This window comes from Petaurus breviceps, unplaced genomic scaffold (assembly GCF_028583685.1).
Source record: "Petaurus breviceps papuanus isolate PSGF00001 unplaced genomic scaffold, PetGlider_PUasm1.0 156, whole genome shotgun sequence".
Taxonomy (NCBI): Eukaryota; Metazoa; Chordata; class Mammalia; order Diprotodontia; family Petauridae; genus Petaurus; species Petaurus breviceps.
The window spans coordinates 14,265,634-14,278,975 of record NW_027185720.1 but is presented as its reverse complement, the minus strand read 5'-3'; the positions used below and the strand labels follow the sequence as shown (position 1 = coordinate 14,278,975).

General features: G+C 53.3%; 1 protein-coding gene across 2 annotated transcripts in view; it reads left to right on the top strand.

Moving 5' to 3' along the window:
• The window catches only part of TMEM184B (transmembrane protein 184B), a 49,603-nt gene that overhangs the window by 16,781 nt on the left and 19,480 nt on the right, over positions 1 to 13,342 (top strand). For both annotated transcript variants that reach the window (XM_069082134.1, XM_069082133.1), the window contains exons 2-3: positions 10,364 to 10,609; positions 11,058 to 11,223. In XM_069082134.1, the coding sequence (XP_068938235.1) occupies positions 10,418 to 10,609; positions 11,058 to 11,223 (358 nt within the window). In that variant the 5' untranslated portion in view covers positions 10,364 to 10,417. The remainder of the gene's footprint in view (positions 1 to 10,363; positions 10,610 to 11,057; positions 11,224 to 13,342) is intronic.

Here is a 13,342-nt window from a genome sequence, read left to right as displayed (position 1 = left end):
CTACAGTAGCAATCTCAATAGGGCTTATTTTGGGGGGAGGGCTTATTTTAGAGGAATCTTACACAGTAAGGGGAGGGCTTATTTTCGGGATGGGTCTTATTATCGGGGAAACACGGTAGTGTGGGACGCAGGCAGGCCTCGAATTGGACTCTTCCAAACTGCAAGATGCCCTATTCTACGCACTGACCTGGCCCCATCCAAGCTTGTCTTTTGTGTTTTGAATAGCTAGCATTCGTGTTGCACTTTAAAATGTACAAAAATTAATTTCTGGTGTATGTGTGACTGCCAGTCAGTCACCTCAGCCCAGGATCCCTCTAAGTAGTAGGGAACAGAGCCAGGATTGGAACCCAGGCCCTCAGTTCCAAGGCAGTCTGTAATTAAGTGCCAGATGAGTGGTATGGAGAGGCCTAGAGGGCAGAGGAGGTCCCACTTAGTCCGGGACAGAAGGCTTTGTGGAAGAGGTGGGATTGCGGGAGGTCATGCTGAAGCTGGATATGAATGAAGGCGGGGCATCAGGGGGGAACCCAGTGTGGCCGGAGGTAGATGAAAGTAGAGGGTTTCTTGTTAGCTGGGGAACAGCGAGTGGGGGGCCTTGAATGGCAGGCCAAGGAGTCAGGAGCTGCCCTCTTGGCCTCTGGGTTTGAGGACCAGTTCTGCTTCTTATCAGCTGTGTGAGCTCAGCCAGATTAAAACGATTTACATCTTGTAGGCTTCCTTTCCTCTGCCTCTGTGCTGGATTCGAGAATTTCCCAGGTCCCTTTTAGGCTGAATCACCTGATTCTCACCTCCTTCTAGAGACTCAGAGGTCTTTCCAAAACAACAGCAGTAACATAGAAACTCTATATTAAGCTGCCTGGATCGAGATAGACTCTCGGATCTCTGTGTCTCATGATGGATCAGCATTCCTCTGAGTCCAATGGAGAATTGATGGCCATAAGAGACAGATTCAAGTGCCAGCTGGTGCTAGAGCCTTGGGCCTCAGCCAGGGGGCCTTTGAATAAGGGCTTCTAGGGAGAAGGAAAACATTCTCCCTCCCTGCTCTACTCCAGCCTTGTGTGATCCCGTTTCAAAAGGTGAACCTGTTTGAAGCTCCCTGGCCCTCTTTCTTTGGAGGAGGGCCCGCAACTGAGTTTGCTGACCTATGCTAATGTGGGTCAGCCTCCTCACAAAAGGCAGTCACACACACACACCAGAAATTAATAGAGCAGATAAGTTGTATGGGAGGTTGAAAGAATAGCTTGGGCTTTATTGTCATTCCTGAGTATCGGAGACTGCAGGCAAGAGAAAGGGAATCCTCTCTTTTCAGAGACCTGAGTCCGTTAGGAATCATGAGATGTTTGAGCAGAGTTTAGGCCAAAGTCTGTTATCATCGGACCATCCAAGGGAAGGATTTCTTTCTTTTAAAAAAATCATAACTTCATAAATATTCTGTAGACGTGCATGCTAATTTGTTATAAGTTTAGCATGGATGTTGTGGGTGTTACAGCTGTGTGAAATAGCTCATCATGGGTAGGTCTCAAGATGCTTTGATCCTTGGAGATTAATGAGCAAAACTAGAATTTATAGGCATTTTTAGTTTTTTTTTTAACTAAAATAGAAATGGCCTTCTCCCTTTTCTCCCCCTCCCCAAAGCATATTCAGAAATTGATGGCAGTCAGGAGTTAAGAAAAAACAGGCGAATAAGGTCATGGAGAAGACCCAGCAGAGGAGAAAGATGAACGAGCTTGTCACAATTAGCAGTCTGTAGACTTGGCAGTCTGATGCTGGGGAGTGGGTGGGTGGCAGTGGCCCATTTAGAGCAGGCCGGAATACGTCAGATGGGACTTGCTCTCAGTGGGCTGCTTCAGATGTGCTGTAGTTGAGTTCAGTGGAGATCACCAATGGGGAGAGGTGAAGGAAACTATCAGCCACCCCCATCGGAAACTCTCAACAGGCCCTTCCCTCCCAGCCAACCGTCTCAATGTCATTCAATCACTATTTAATCTTTAATAATGTACTATATGTGTTATATTTTATCACATATACATTTTTAATATCTATCAGGCCTTGGAGAGACAAAAACACCCCTTTCCCCTCAAGGAATTTGTATTGTACAAGGAAGAAATAGAAAATCTATAGAGAGTAATGGGGTGGGGGCAGGAAGAAGGGAAGAACTTCTTACTTTGCCAAGATGGCAGCCATTTCTGGGAGTATTCTCTTCTCTAGTTCTCCATAACTTAGAATCTCTCATGAACTCAACCCCCATCTTCCTTCCTGTCTGAGGAATTGAGTTGGCCTTCTTTCTTGCCAAGAGTAGCCCCTCTTTGCTTGTGCCCTTGACCTTGTTCCCTCTGAAGTCCTGCTACATTTCTGGATCTGGTCTTTTCTTTCTTTGTCCTCCTTGGCCTTGCTGCAGCACATGACACTGGAAACTATGTGGGGTCTTTTTGCTGCTCTGGCTTCCTTGATCTGAGTGTCTCCAAGGCACTGCTGTTGGCCTTCTCTTGTGCTTCTGAACTCAGTGTCTTAGAGATCTCATCCCCTCCCAGTGATCATCTTTGTGAAAATGGCTCCTAGCTCCATGTGTACAGGTGGGATTGGGGGGCAGAATAGGCCAGCTCTAGAGTTCAAGAACCATGGGTTTGGGTCTCCATTTGCCAGCTTTGTGTGACATTGGGCAAGTCCCTTAGTTTCTCTGGGCCTCATTTTCCCCATCTGTAAACTGAGATCGGCCTCCATGACCTCTGAGGTCTTAAACTTATGATCTCTCACCTGTGCTCTGATCCCTACTTCTATCTCAGCACGTTCAGAGCTGAAAGTCCCCCAAAGCCAGTCTTGTCTCCCACCTTCTCCTTCTCCTGACAGCCCATCCAGGGCTCTTGGTCTTGAAACCTTGGAGCCCTTCTTCGTCCCTCCCTTCTTCCTCTCCCTGGATATCCTGTCAGTGGCCAGCCTTCCTGGTTCTCCTCCCACCGTGCTTCCCTGCTTGCCCAGCCACCGACCAGGCCTTCGCACCTCGTACTTGCATCGAAAGGTCTCCTGGCTTTCATTCTCTCCTGTTTCGGTACCATTCTTCATGCAGCTGCCTTGGGAAAACTCCCTGACCCACAGGGATGGGCTAGTCATGCCTTTACTCAGAAACCCGAGGTGCCCAGGGGATAAAATGCAGACTGCCCAGCCCGACGTGCAGAGAGAACCTCCCTCTTTCTAGCCACTGTCTTTCTGGTCATCCTTCACTCTCCTTTGAATGGGCTGGACCCCTTCCCTTAGCCCGGGTTCTTAACCTGATTTATGTCATGGATCCCTTTGGGACCCCTTCTCAGAACCATGCTTTTAAATGCATAAAACGAAATATACATTTTTATAAAGGAGACCAAGAATGTCAAAATTCCATTCCTGGAACGTTTTTCTTGGTCTGCTCAGACTGCTGCCCTTCCTGCCTTCCTTCACTCCCAACTAACCTCCCAAGGCAATGGCAGACCATTCCAGGATCTTTGCCAGGAAAACCCCAAAGGGGTCACGACTGAGTGACTGAACAAGATCCCATATTCCACTGGAAGCCCTCCCCCACCTTTCTTCATTCCTCTGTTTTCTCTCTTTTTATTATTTCCTATTTATCTTGTATGAACCCACCCCCCCCAAGATTATAAGTTCCTTCAGGTCAGGGACTGTCTTCCTCCTTTTTTTTTTGTATCTCCAGCGCTTAGCACAGTGAATGGTACCTCCTAGATGCTTAGTAAATGTTAATTGATCAATTAAAATAAGTTCATGGGCCCCAGATTAAGAGCCCCTGTCCTGCAGCATCCTGTCTCCTACCATCTCCCTGCACTGAGGCAGACTGGCCCCCCATGCCCAAAACAAACATCCCACCACATCACTGCTTGCTAGAAAGCCTTCTTTTCCTTCCTTCATGGCCGCCCTTGGATGGCACCTCCTCCATAAAGCTTTCCCTGTTTCCTTTCCCACATGGATCATCCTGAGGTGCAGTTCTGACCATGGCAGGCCTGGAGTCAGTAAATTCCAAGGGCACCTCCCAAGCTCCAGGATCCAATAATATCACATCCTCTTTTTGATGTTTGAAGCCCTGCCTAGCCTGGCCCCCCTCTCCCTGTCAGGTCTTCTTACCCCTCACTCCCACACATGTATTTCGAATTCTAGTGATGCTGGTCCTTGAACAAGACCCTCTACTGGCTCTAGGCATCACCTCTGTCTGTCCCTGATGCCCAGAATGCCTTCCTCATCTCCTGGTCCAAGCCCAGCTAAAACCTCCCCTTCCACCTTCCCTAATCCTTCTTAATGCTAATGCCTTCCCCTGGTTAATTATCTCCAGCTTATCTTTTTTTAAAAAATTTAATTTATGTATTTTTAGTTTTCAGCATTCACTTCCATAAGTTTTAGATTTTCTCCCCCTCCCTCCCCAAGATGGTATGCAATATATTATAGCTTTACACATACATTCTATTCAACACATTTTCACATTAGTCACGTTGCATAGAAGAATTATAACGAATAGAAGAGACCATGAGAAAGAAGAAATAGAACAAAACAAAAGAGAATAGTCTGCTTTGCTCTGCATCCCGACTCCATAGCTTTCTCTGGACGTGGATGGCATTCACCACCATGAGTCCTTTGGAATTGTTTGAGGCCCTTGCATTTCTGGGAAGGGCTAAGTCTCAAAGTCAGTCATCACACAGCAGCGTGGGTCTAACTGGGTACAATGTTCTCCTGGTTCTGCTCTCTTCACTCAGCATCAGTTCATGTAAGTCTTTGCAGGATTTTCTCAAGTCTGCCTGCTCATTATTTCTTATAGTTTTCCATTACTATTGACATATGTCTTGTAGGTGTGTGCATGGCGTCTCTCGCATCAAATTGGATGCTCGTTGGGGGCAGGCTCTGGCTTTTCCTTTCCTTGTACTCCCAGCACATGGCACACACAGGGCCTGGCTTGTATAGTAGGCACTTAATAAATGCTTATTGACCGAGTCCTTTGTCTAGATCTTTCCTTCTCACGTTGTATATCTCACCCTCTCCCTTTCCCACCGAATTCTGTGTCCCTTGAGGCAAGAGGCCATGTTGTTTTTTATTTTTGTATCTTAGAAGCAGCTGGTGGCATCACTGTGGTAGAGGGCTCTGCTTGGAGTCAGGAAAAACTGAGCTCAGATCCTCTCCCAGATGCTTACCGGCTCTGTGCACCTGGACATGGCAGTCTGCCTCAGTTTCCTCTTTTGTAAGATGGGCATAATAACAGCTCCTCTTCCCTCCCAGGGTTGCTGTGTCAGGGCCACTTTGCAAACAGGAAGGTGCCCTTTACCCCCAGAATCTTGACTGCTTGTACTTTGGCCCTTCCAAGGCTCTCTGGGCACTCCCTCCAGCCCACCCAGACTATAGCCTCCTTATCGCCATAGCCAGATCTATAAAGCACCCTAATGGGTTCAGAGCGCCTTCCGTGTGTTTGCTCACTTGATCCCACAATGCCTCTCTTCTCATCCTGCGTAACTCTTGTGGCTTCCCCCCTCCACGTACCTGTTCCCTTCCACATGCTGAAAGCCTCCCCCTCAAGGCCTCCACATTGCCTGGATGCCAGCGCGGGGCATGGACTGTCTACGTGTTGCCCCTTTGATGGTCCTGCCTCCATCCTCTCCCCCACCTGCACTGTTCTTTTCTGCTAACAGGCCCCACCCCACGTTTGTGCCTCTGTTGTCTTTTGGGTGACCCGAAACATCAGCCCTTCAGAGGTTGGTAATCCATGACTCAGACGCAGTCAGGATCACGAGGACAATGTTGTGTTAACAAGGTGGGCATCGGCCTCAGGGAGACGCTGGGAGTCTTTAGAAACACTGTTCTGCCCCTTGTTTTCTGACTCACTCTTTTATTCAGAATCAGGGAGGTAAGACCCTGGCTCACTCATCCTTGTCTCCTGCTAGGGCCTGGACCAGGGGCCCTCTGATAAGACATGTCCCCGGGGTCTCTGGGGACCCCACTCTGTTCTCTCAGAGGAAGTCCAGAGATGGGAATGGCACGCAGAGAGAGAGCTGGAGTATTTGCATTTCTGTAGGATTCTGAGGGAGCCGTGGGCTGGCTTTTGTGGCATGGCCTGAGTAGAAAGACCCAAGGTCATGTCTGTGAGCCACTGTTCCCCATAAACACACCACAGCCCCTCTGGCTGACTCTTGCTCGGTCTTGTCACCTGTGAAATGGGCACCTTGCCACTTGTGCTGCCATCTCAAGGTTGTCGTCCAAGAGCCCTTGGTAAACCCTGGGTGACCTAGGTCATCACAGGGGGGATGAGAGAGAGCAGATTGTCTCTGCTGGAAGAAGGGTCATGGGGTCCTCTAGGCCTCTTTGTTGTGGCAGAATTCCTCCCCAAACTGGCACCTGCCCAGGCCTTTGGGGCCCTGAACACGGGGTTTTCCCCACATGCACCTGCTTCAAGGTTGGGGCACTGGGCAAAGAAATATGGAGGACAGCAGCCCTGGTCCTGCCTGGGCCCTGGTGGAGCAAATCAGAGAAGGTCGTTCTTCCTGTTCATCCCCTCCTCTAGATTGAGACCCATGGAGGGAGGGGGCAAGAAAAGCACCCTGGCCATTGTCTGGTCCTGCTGGAGAAAGGAGCCCACCCTGCTCCGCCCCTTCTGAGGCCGCTCTGGCCTCCCCTGACGTCACACCTGCAGGTTAGGGCTGTGACTCATGTGCTTGGGCACGTTGCAGTCAGGCACCCCATCTGGGTTCTTTTGTGACACCTCCTCCCCCTTCTGGAAGTGCCCGGGATTTGGACTCTCTCTTTTGTCTTTTTCTTTTTTCCTTCTTTCTTTCTCCCTTTTTCTTCCTTCCTTCCTTCATCATGACACCCCCTTGGGGATGCTATCATAGTACCAGGGTTGGGTCTGGAGTTTCTGAGGAGCTCCGATGTGGGACCATGCATAGGATCGTCTTTCTTGCCTCCCCTTCACCCACAGATCTCTCCTCCCATTCCCTCCAGACTCTTGATCGGTGTAGGGGTCTTTACAACCTGCATGGAAATTGGCACTACCTGGGAGCCTCTTTCAAGGAAGTCCTGGGATGACCTGATTCTGGCTTTGGGAGGTGTTGGCAGGCCCGAGCGTGTTTATGTGAAGCCTGAGTGATGCAGCCAAATTCCATGATTTACGGTGTTTTCTAGTAGGCCTGTGCTGCTGCCTAAGCCGGACATCTAAAGAGGTGTGGTTTCCCCTCCTGGTTTCCACTGGCCTCTGGGTAAAGGGATTACAAAGGGCTGCCAGAGCTCCCAGTCAGGAAACAAAAGGGTTGCTGTGGCTTTGTTTGGAACAGTAGAAAGCAGCTGGGAAAAGAAATAAATGATCCCCCCCCTCGTTGTCCTGAACTTGGACTTAATAGATGGGGGCCCATATTTTAAAGAGGGAGGGGGAAGGGTTCAGAGGGAGAGGCTGGAAGGAGCTGAAGCTGGGCCCAAAGAAGGCCCATCTAGAACCTTAGCATCTGGGGAGTGGGGGGCTTGGGTCGTCCAGTGCAGGGTTCATTACCAATTTTGTGTGCCCCGAACACCCCTGGGAGGCAGTCTGGTGACACCTGTGGACTCCCCAGAAGAGTGCTTTTAGATGTAAAATAGGTGAGATTACAGAGGAAGCCAGCGGCCATGAAGAGATAGCAAAACCACTTTTGTTTAACCGAGGTCCCAGACTCCAGTTTTCCAACCCCTGCCCTGGTCCACACGAGTGTGTGTTAGCTTCCCCATACCCTCAGCTGGGCCCTGGTCAGCGACAAGCAGCTGCTGCATGACCTCGGTACGCAGCTCCTCTTTTGCTGAATAACTACATCTTCAGACATTCTTTCTTGATACTTAGCTGAAATCTGCTTTCCGGCTGGAACTTTTGCTCGATAGCTTAAAATCTGTCCCAGGAGCCAAAGAGAATGCAAATGGGCCCACCGTGCCGTTCCCTCCAGCTGTCGGAAGACTCTTCCTGAGACGTTAGTCTGGCCATTTCATTCATTCCCTTTGTTCCCTATTGGCCCAAGATTAAAACATGGTTCCCCCACCAGGCCCAGAAGGCTCCCGGGTCTGGTTCCAAGCTCCTGTTCTTGACCTCGTCCCTGCCCCTCACTGGGGCCCAGCCAGGTTTCTATTCCCTTTTCCATTGGCCAGAGTTCTCCCAGGTTTTCTCCCGTTGAATTCAGTCAAAGGGCTGCACTTGAGGACCTAGAGGCCAAGGTTCCCCACTCCTGCCCCAGGCCTTCCGAGTGCTAGCTTTCTCTATCCAAGGCTTATTTAGCCCAGATGTTGCCTCCTTCCTGTGAAGCTTTCCCCATTCTCTTCCCTCCCCACCATGGTTGGCATTTTTCTCTCTCCTCTGTTTTCTGGTCTCCTCCATGTGGCCCATAACTTACCCCAGGTCCTGGCTCTCTTGTCAGAAGATCCAGTTCAGATCCTGAAGGTCTCTGCAGTGAAGAGGTTGGAGAAGCCCTTCTGTTCTAGTGTGGGGTAGTGTGCTATTGCTTAATGAGTGTTTGAGGGGAAGAAGTGGCCGCCCAACTTCTTCCAGGGATGGAGAATCCCCTCCTTGCCAACCCATCACCTGCCATCTGGGGACAATTCAGATTGTTGGTTAGAAGTAAAAACTGCTTCCCTCTAACCCCCTCTCCCCCAACCCCGGGGGTCCTGGTTCTGGCCTCTGAATCATGATGGCAGAAATCACAGGGCCTGGTGAGTCTCATGCTGTGTCTGACCCAGCGTCCCTGGCTACAGGGGCCACCCAGAAGAGGCCTTTGCTGAGTCTTCCAGATGTTACTCCCTGCCCCTTTTCATGTCGTATGTGTCTTGTACTTACTGGCTACTGGTAGAATGGAGGCTGCCCGAGGGCAGGGCCTGTCTTGGTCTCCTGTGCTTGCCAAGCCTGGGAGAGAGGATATGTGTAGTAAACACACCTTGGTTGGTTATGTGGTCTTGGGAGCCACAAGGTAATCGGTTTTGGTTGTTTGGCTGATAAACTGGTCTGGGCTTCTTTGCTGACCACCATTTTGGCGTAGAATCAGCTCTGGTTGGGAGCTTCCAGAAATAGAGGGTATAATGATCACAGATTGAGAGGTAAGATTACAGAGGAGGAAACTAAGGCCCAGAGACACAGGCACCTGTCTAGGGTGCCCCGCTAGCGAGTGCCTGAGGCAGGACTTTCCTCACTCTGGCCATTACACTGGCCTGCCTTTCTACGGTGGAGCCTCTGGGGCCGGGGCCCTTGGCCGAGGCACCAGGGGTGAGGGGCAGGGCCAGGACCGCTGCCCCAGGCCCCGGTGCCCCTGACTTTTCAGATCGTCCCAGTTAAATTCCAGCAGCTCATTATCCAGTCCTTTGCATTTGGCGATTTTGCATTTCTGGTCATTGGGAGACAAATGAGATTATTTCTGTGCCTCCGGAGTGGCAGGTCCAAACGGACGCAGCTGTGGCAAGGTTTCTGATGTGTTCAGACAGCAGGTGGAGGAATTACTCCAGCTTGGGAGTTTGGCACTTGGAGGCCTGCCCGCAGGTGGCAGCAGCGAGCCCTGACGTGAGACTGAGCCTTCGTTCCAGGGGTCATTCCTTGTGTCCGCAGGCCGTGGGCATGGCCCATGTCCTGCAGGCCCTGCTTCGGGGGCTGTGCCCAGTCTGGGAAGTGGTCATGAGACCTCGGGCCCGCCCGCTGTCCCCAGCCAGAGGGACTTTCCCCCGGAGAGGCAGTGGTGCACTGGAAAGAGCATGGGGCTTGGTGCCCCAGCCGTGCCAGCCAAGGGCATAGCTTGTGAGGGCTTCAGTGTCCGCATCTGTGACATGGACACGAGCGTTGTGCAACAGTGCATCTGTGTGATTGGAACAAGGATTCACGTGTGTGTGTGTGCGTGTGTGTGTGTGTGCGCACACATGGTGGGGCCTTGTTAAGAGCTTCTGTGGAAAATGGTGGAAAGGACTGACGACCAAAGATGGGGAAGTTTGTCGATGATGGCTCCAAAGGTCAAGTCGTTTTGCTAAGGAGGGCTGTGGCCAGCGCAGCCCAGGTGTGTGGAGGCCCCTCCACCCGCCTCCATGTAGAGCCCCGGTCCCTGGGCCAGCCTTCTCCCACCCCAGCCCCCGCTCCTCATGGGCGCTCCCCAGCCCCTCTCTGTCCACTGCTCTCCCAACGTTACTCGTTTCCTGCTCGTCTCCTGTGCGCACAGCTTGTCTGTACTTAGCGGCTTGTTCCTTGTCTCCCATCAGACCATCAGCTTGTCGAGGGTAGGGCCACTTTGCCTCTATTTGTATCCCCAGCGCTGAGCACACAGTGGGCTCTTCAGACATGTTTACTGACTGACTGGTTGCCTTGCTCTGCCTCGCAGAGAGAGGACCTCTCACCTGATGCCCGGGTGTCTTCTTCCCCCTCCAGGTTCACCCGCCATTCCCAGGCCTTCCCTAAGGGAAGCCGTGTCCAGAAAGCACCATGATGGTGACCCAGGCTGTGCTGGCCCCTGAGCCAGCCATCCCCCCCACCACAGCCGCACCCCCCAGCTTCTCCTGGGTCCCCGAGGGCAGCCCAACTGCCATGGAGCAGCCCATCTTCCTGATGACCACCGCAGCCCAGGCCATCTCCGGCTTCTTTGTGTGGACGGCCCTGCTCATCACCGGCCATCAGGTGAGCGAGGGGGCCTCCCTCCCCCAGGTCCCTGAGCCCTAGCCTTGGTGGGGAGGACGGAGGCTGGCGGTATCCCAGGACGCTTCCTAGGCCACTGTGAGTTGGGCCACTGCTGACCTCCCCCGTTAGGGGCTCCAGAGGCCCTTCACGAAGTGAATGCTGTGAGAGTTTCCCATTTGGTAGCGGGAGCATCCAGAGCTCTGAGAGGTGCCATTTGCTGCTGGGGCCAGGCTTCGGACCGTGTTCCAGCCCCTAATCCAGGCCTCTCTCCCCCTCCCCGTGAGGCTGACTCTGGGATGTGTACAGGTTCATGCGGGCCAGACCTTCAGCCTGCTCCTGGCCTTGCACCGATGACCCCCGGGCCCCCTCTGCTCCCTATCTGGGGCCTCATGTTGGCGGTTCCCGGGCCCTCCCCGGCTCACGCTGCCCTCCTTGCCTCTGCCCCCAGATCTACAGACACCTGCGCTGCTACAGCTGCCCCAACGAGCAGCGCTACATTGTCCGCATCCTCTTCATCGTGCCCATCTACGCCTTCGACTCCTGGCTCAGCCTCCTCTTCTTCACCAATGACCAGTACTACGTGTACTTCGGCACTGTGCGGGACTGCTACGAGGGTGAGGGCCGCGTGGGGATCCTGGGGGAGGGGACGCGCCCCAGCTGGGCCAGGTGGCGCCCGCTTCACCCTGACACGGCCTGCCCGTGAGCCCCCAGGCTTCAGGCGTCACTGCTCGGCCCGCTTACTGTTAGGGTGGGCCCTCTCAGCCTCAGTTTCCCCAGGTCATGGTTGGTGTAAAGGCAGGTTTCCTCAGTGCTTCATTTGCTGGGCTTTCCTGAAATGGTGGAGGGCGCAGACTGCACCCCGTGATCTAGATTGGGGTCTGGGAGCAGAGTTGGGGACAGAGGCCCCACCCAGCAAGGCTGCTCCCAACAGACTTTTTCTCCTGGCCATCCTGATGGGTGGACATCCTTTGGCGTGGAGCCCATCCCTGATGTCTTTGTCCCTGCTGCTCAGGTCCTCCCTGGGCACACTCACCTCCTGGGTGAGCTCCTGTGTTTGCCTGTTTCCCTGGGAGCAAAGGTCCAGCCTGGCCCTGGGGACAGGGCCTCGCCTTTGTTGTGGAAGAGCCCTGAGCTTGCACCCGTGGCCAGGAAGGGGCCTCTGCCTTTCTGCCGCCATCAGCTGGGCCTCCTGGCGGGTCCCAGGCACCCTCCTCTGCCCAAGGGGCCAGCCAACTTCCTGAGCCCTTTGACAAAGCCCAAGAGGTGGTGGCAGATGGTGGGCGGCCCCTCCCCTGCCCCACAGGCCATCTTTGTTCCCCTCCTGCCGGCTTCCCCCACAGAGCCCGTGGCAAAGCCGAGCAGGAAGTCTGTGGCCCAGTGAAACTCTTCCCTTGGCAACGGCCCACTCCCCTCCCTTTCTCTGAGGGTGTTTGCAAACATCAAAACATCTGCTCTGGTTGGGGCGCCCCAAAGGTCACCAGCTTCTGGTGTCTCTAGTCAGCGGGTCCGACTTCCTGCCTTGTCCCTTCTGGCACCTGGGATGGCTTTCTGCAGCCTGCTTCTTCTGTGTGTTTTCAGCTGGGTGTTGGGCCGCAGCTGTGCCTGTGCAGAGCTGGAAAATGGGGTGTGTGTGAGGATGAGGGGGGGTGTACGTGTGTACATGTGTGTGTGTCAGAGTGTGAGGGAGGGTGTGTGTGAGTGTGTGTCAGGGTGTGAGGGAGGGGGTTTGTGTATGTGTGTGTGTGTGTGTGTGTGTGACAGGGTGTGTGACAGGATGTGAGAGTGTGTGTGAGGGGGTGTGTATGTGTGTGCATATTTGTGTGAGGGTGGGGGGGTGTGTGTGTGTGTGTGTGAGTGTGATTCTTCTAATGCCCCTTCACTTCTCTTCTCTCCCTCCCCCCTGACTTCTGGAAGGGGGAGGGGGTCCTCTGCTTCATGGAAGGGCGGAGGTTTGCACTGTCTCAGATTCCGGGGCTTCTCCGAGGTTATTTTCATTTCCCTTCTCTCTAGGCTCCATATTTGCCAGATTTCTATCCACGTGCACTCTGGGAAGTCCCAGACTTGTAGTGGGACAGGTTTCTGATCACACAGAGGGACTGAACCTTTCCCAGTTCAGGTCAGCAGAGGTCATGTCATCCCTTCTCCCCCTTCCCCTGTCCTGGATTCCGGTCACCCCCAAGAGGGAATTGGCTGTCCTCTCCTTGAAATGTGATGAAGTGGGTGATCAGAGGTCCAGGCTCTGGGGCTGGCAGGGACCTTCACCAGCCCCTTCATTTTATAGAAAAGTAAATGGTGCTTGACGACCGTGGGGTCACTTGTCCAGGGCCATGCCCGAAGTGGACGTAGCCGGCCTGGCCCACAGCCATGGGAGGCAGGGAGGCCTGTGTGAGGCATCTTCCTTTTGGCCCTTGTCTCCTAAGTCTGCCCCTGGTGCTGGTAGAAATAAGCCTGTTAATGAGGGGCCTGCTCCCCCAGGTGCTGTCTCCATCCGGCTCCTTTTCCTGACCATGGCCAACTTTGTCAGCATTCCCACTGTGGGGGGACAGGAGCAGAGAGGAGTCCTGTGCTGTCCGGGCCCCTGCTTGCAACCTTGCCTTGGGGAAGTGGCAGGAAGGCCCCGGCCCCAGGAGCCTCCAGCAGAGACCAGATGTGGGCCCAGGAACAGAAGCAGCACAGGATAGTGTGGTCTCCACTGTCCAGCTGTGACACTTCCCATTTCCAGCCTCCGACTGC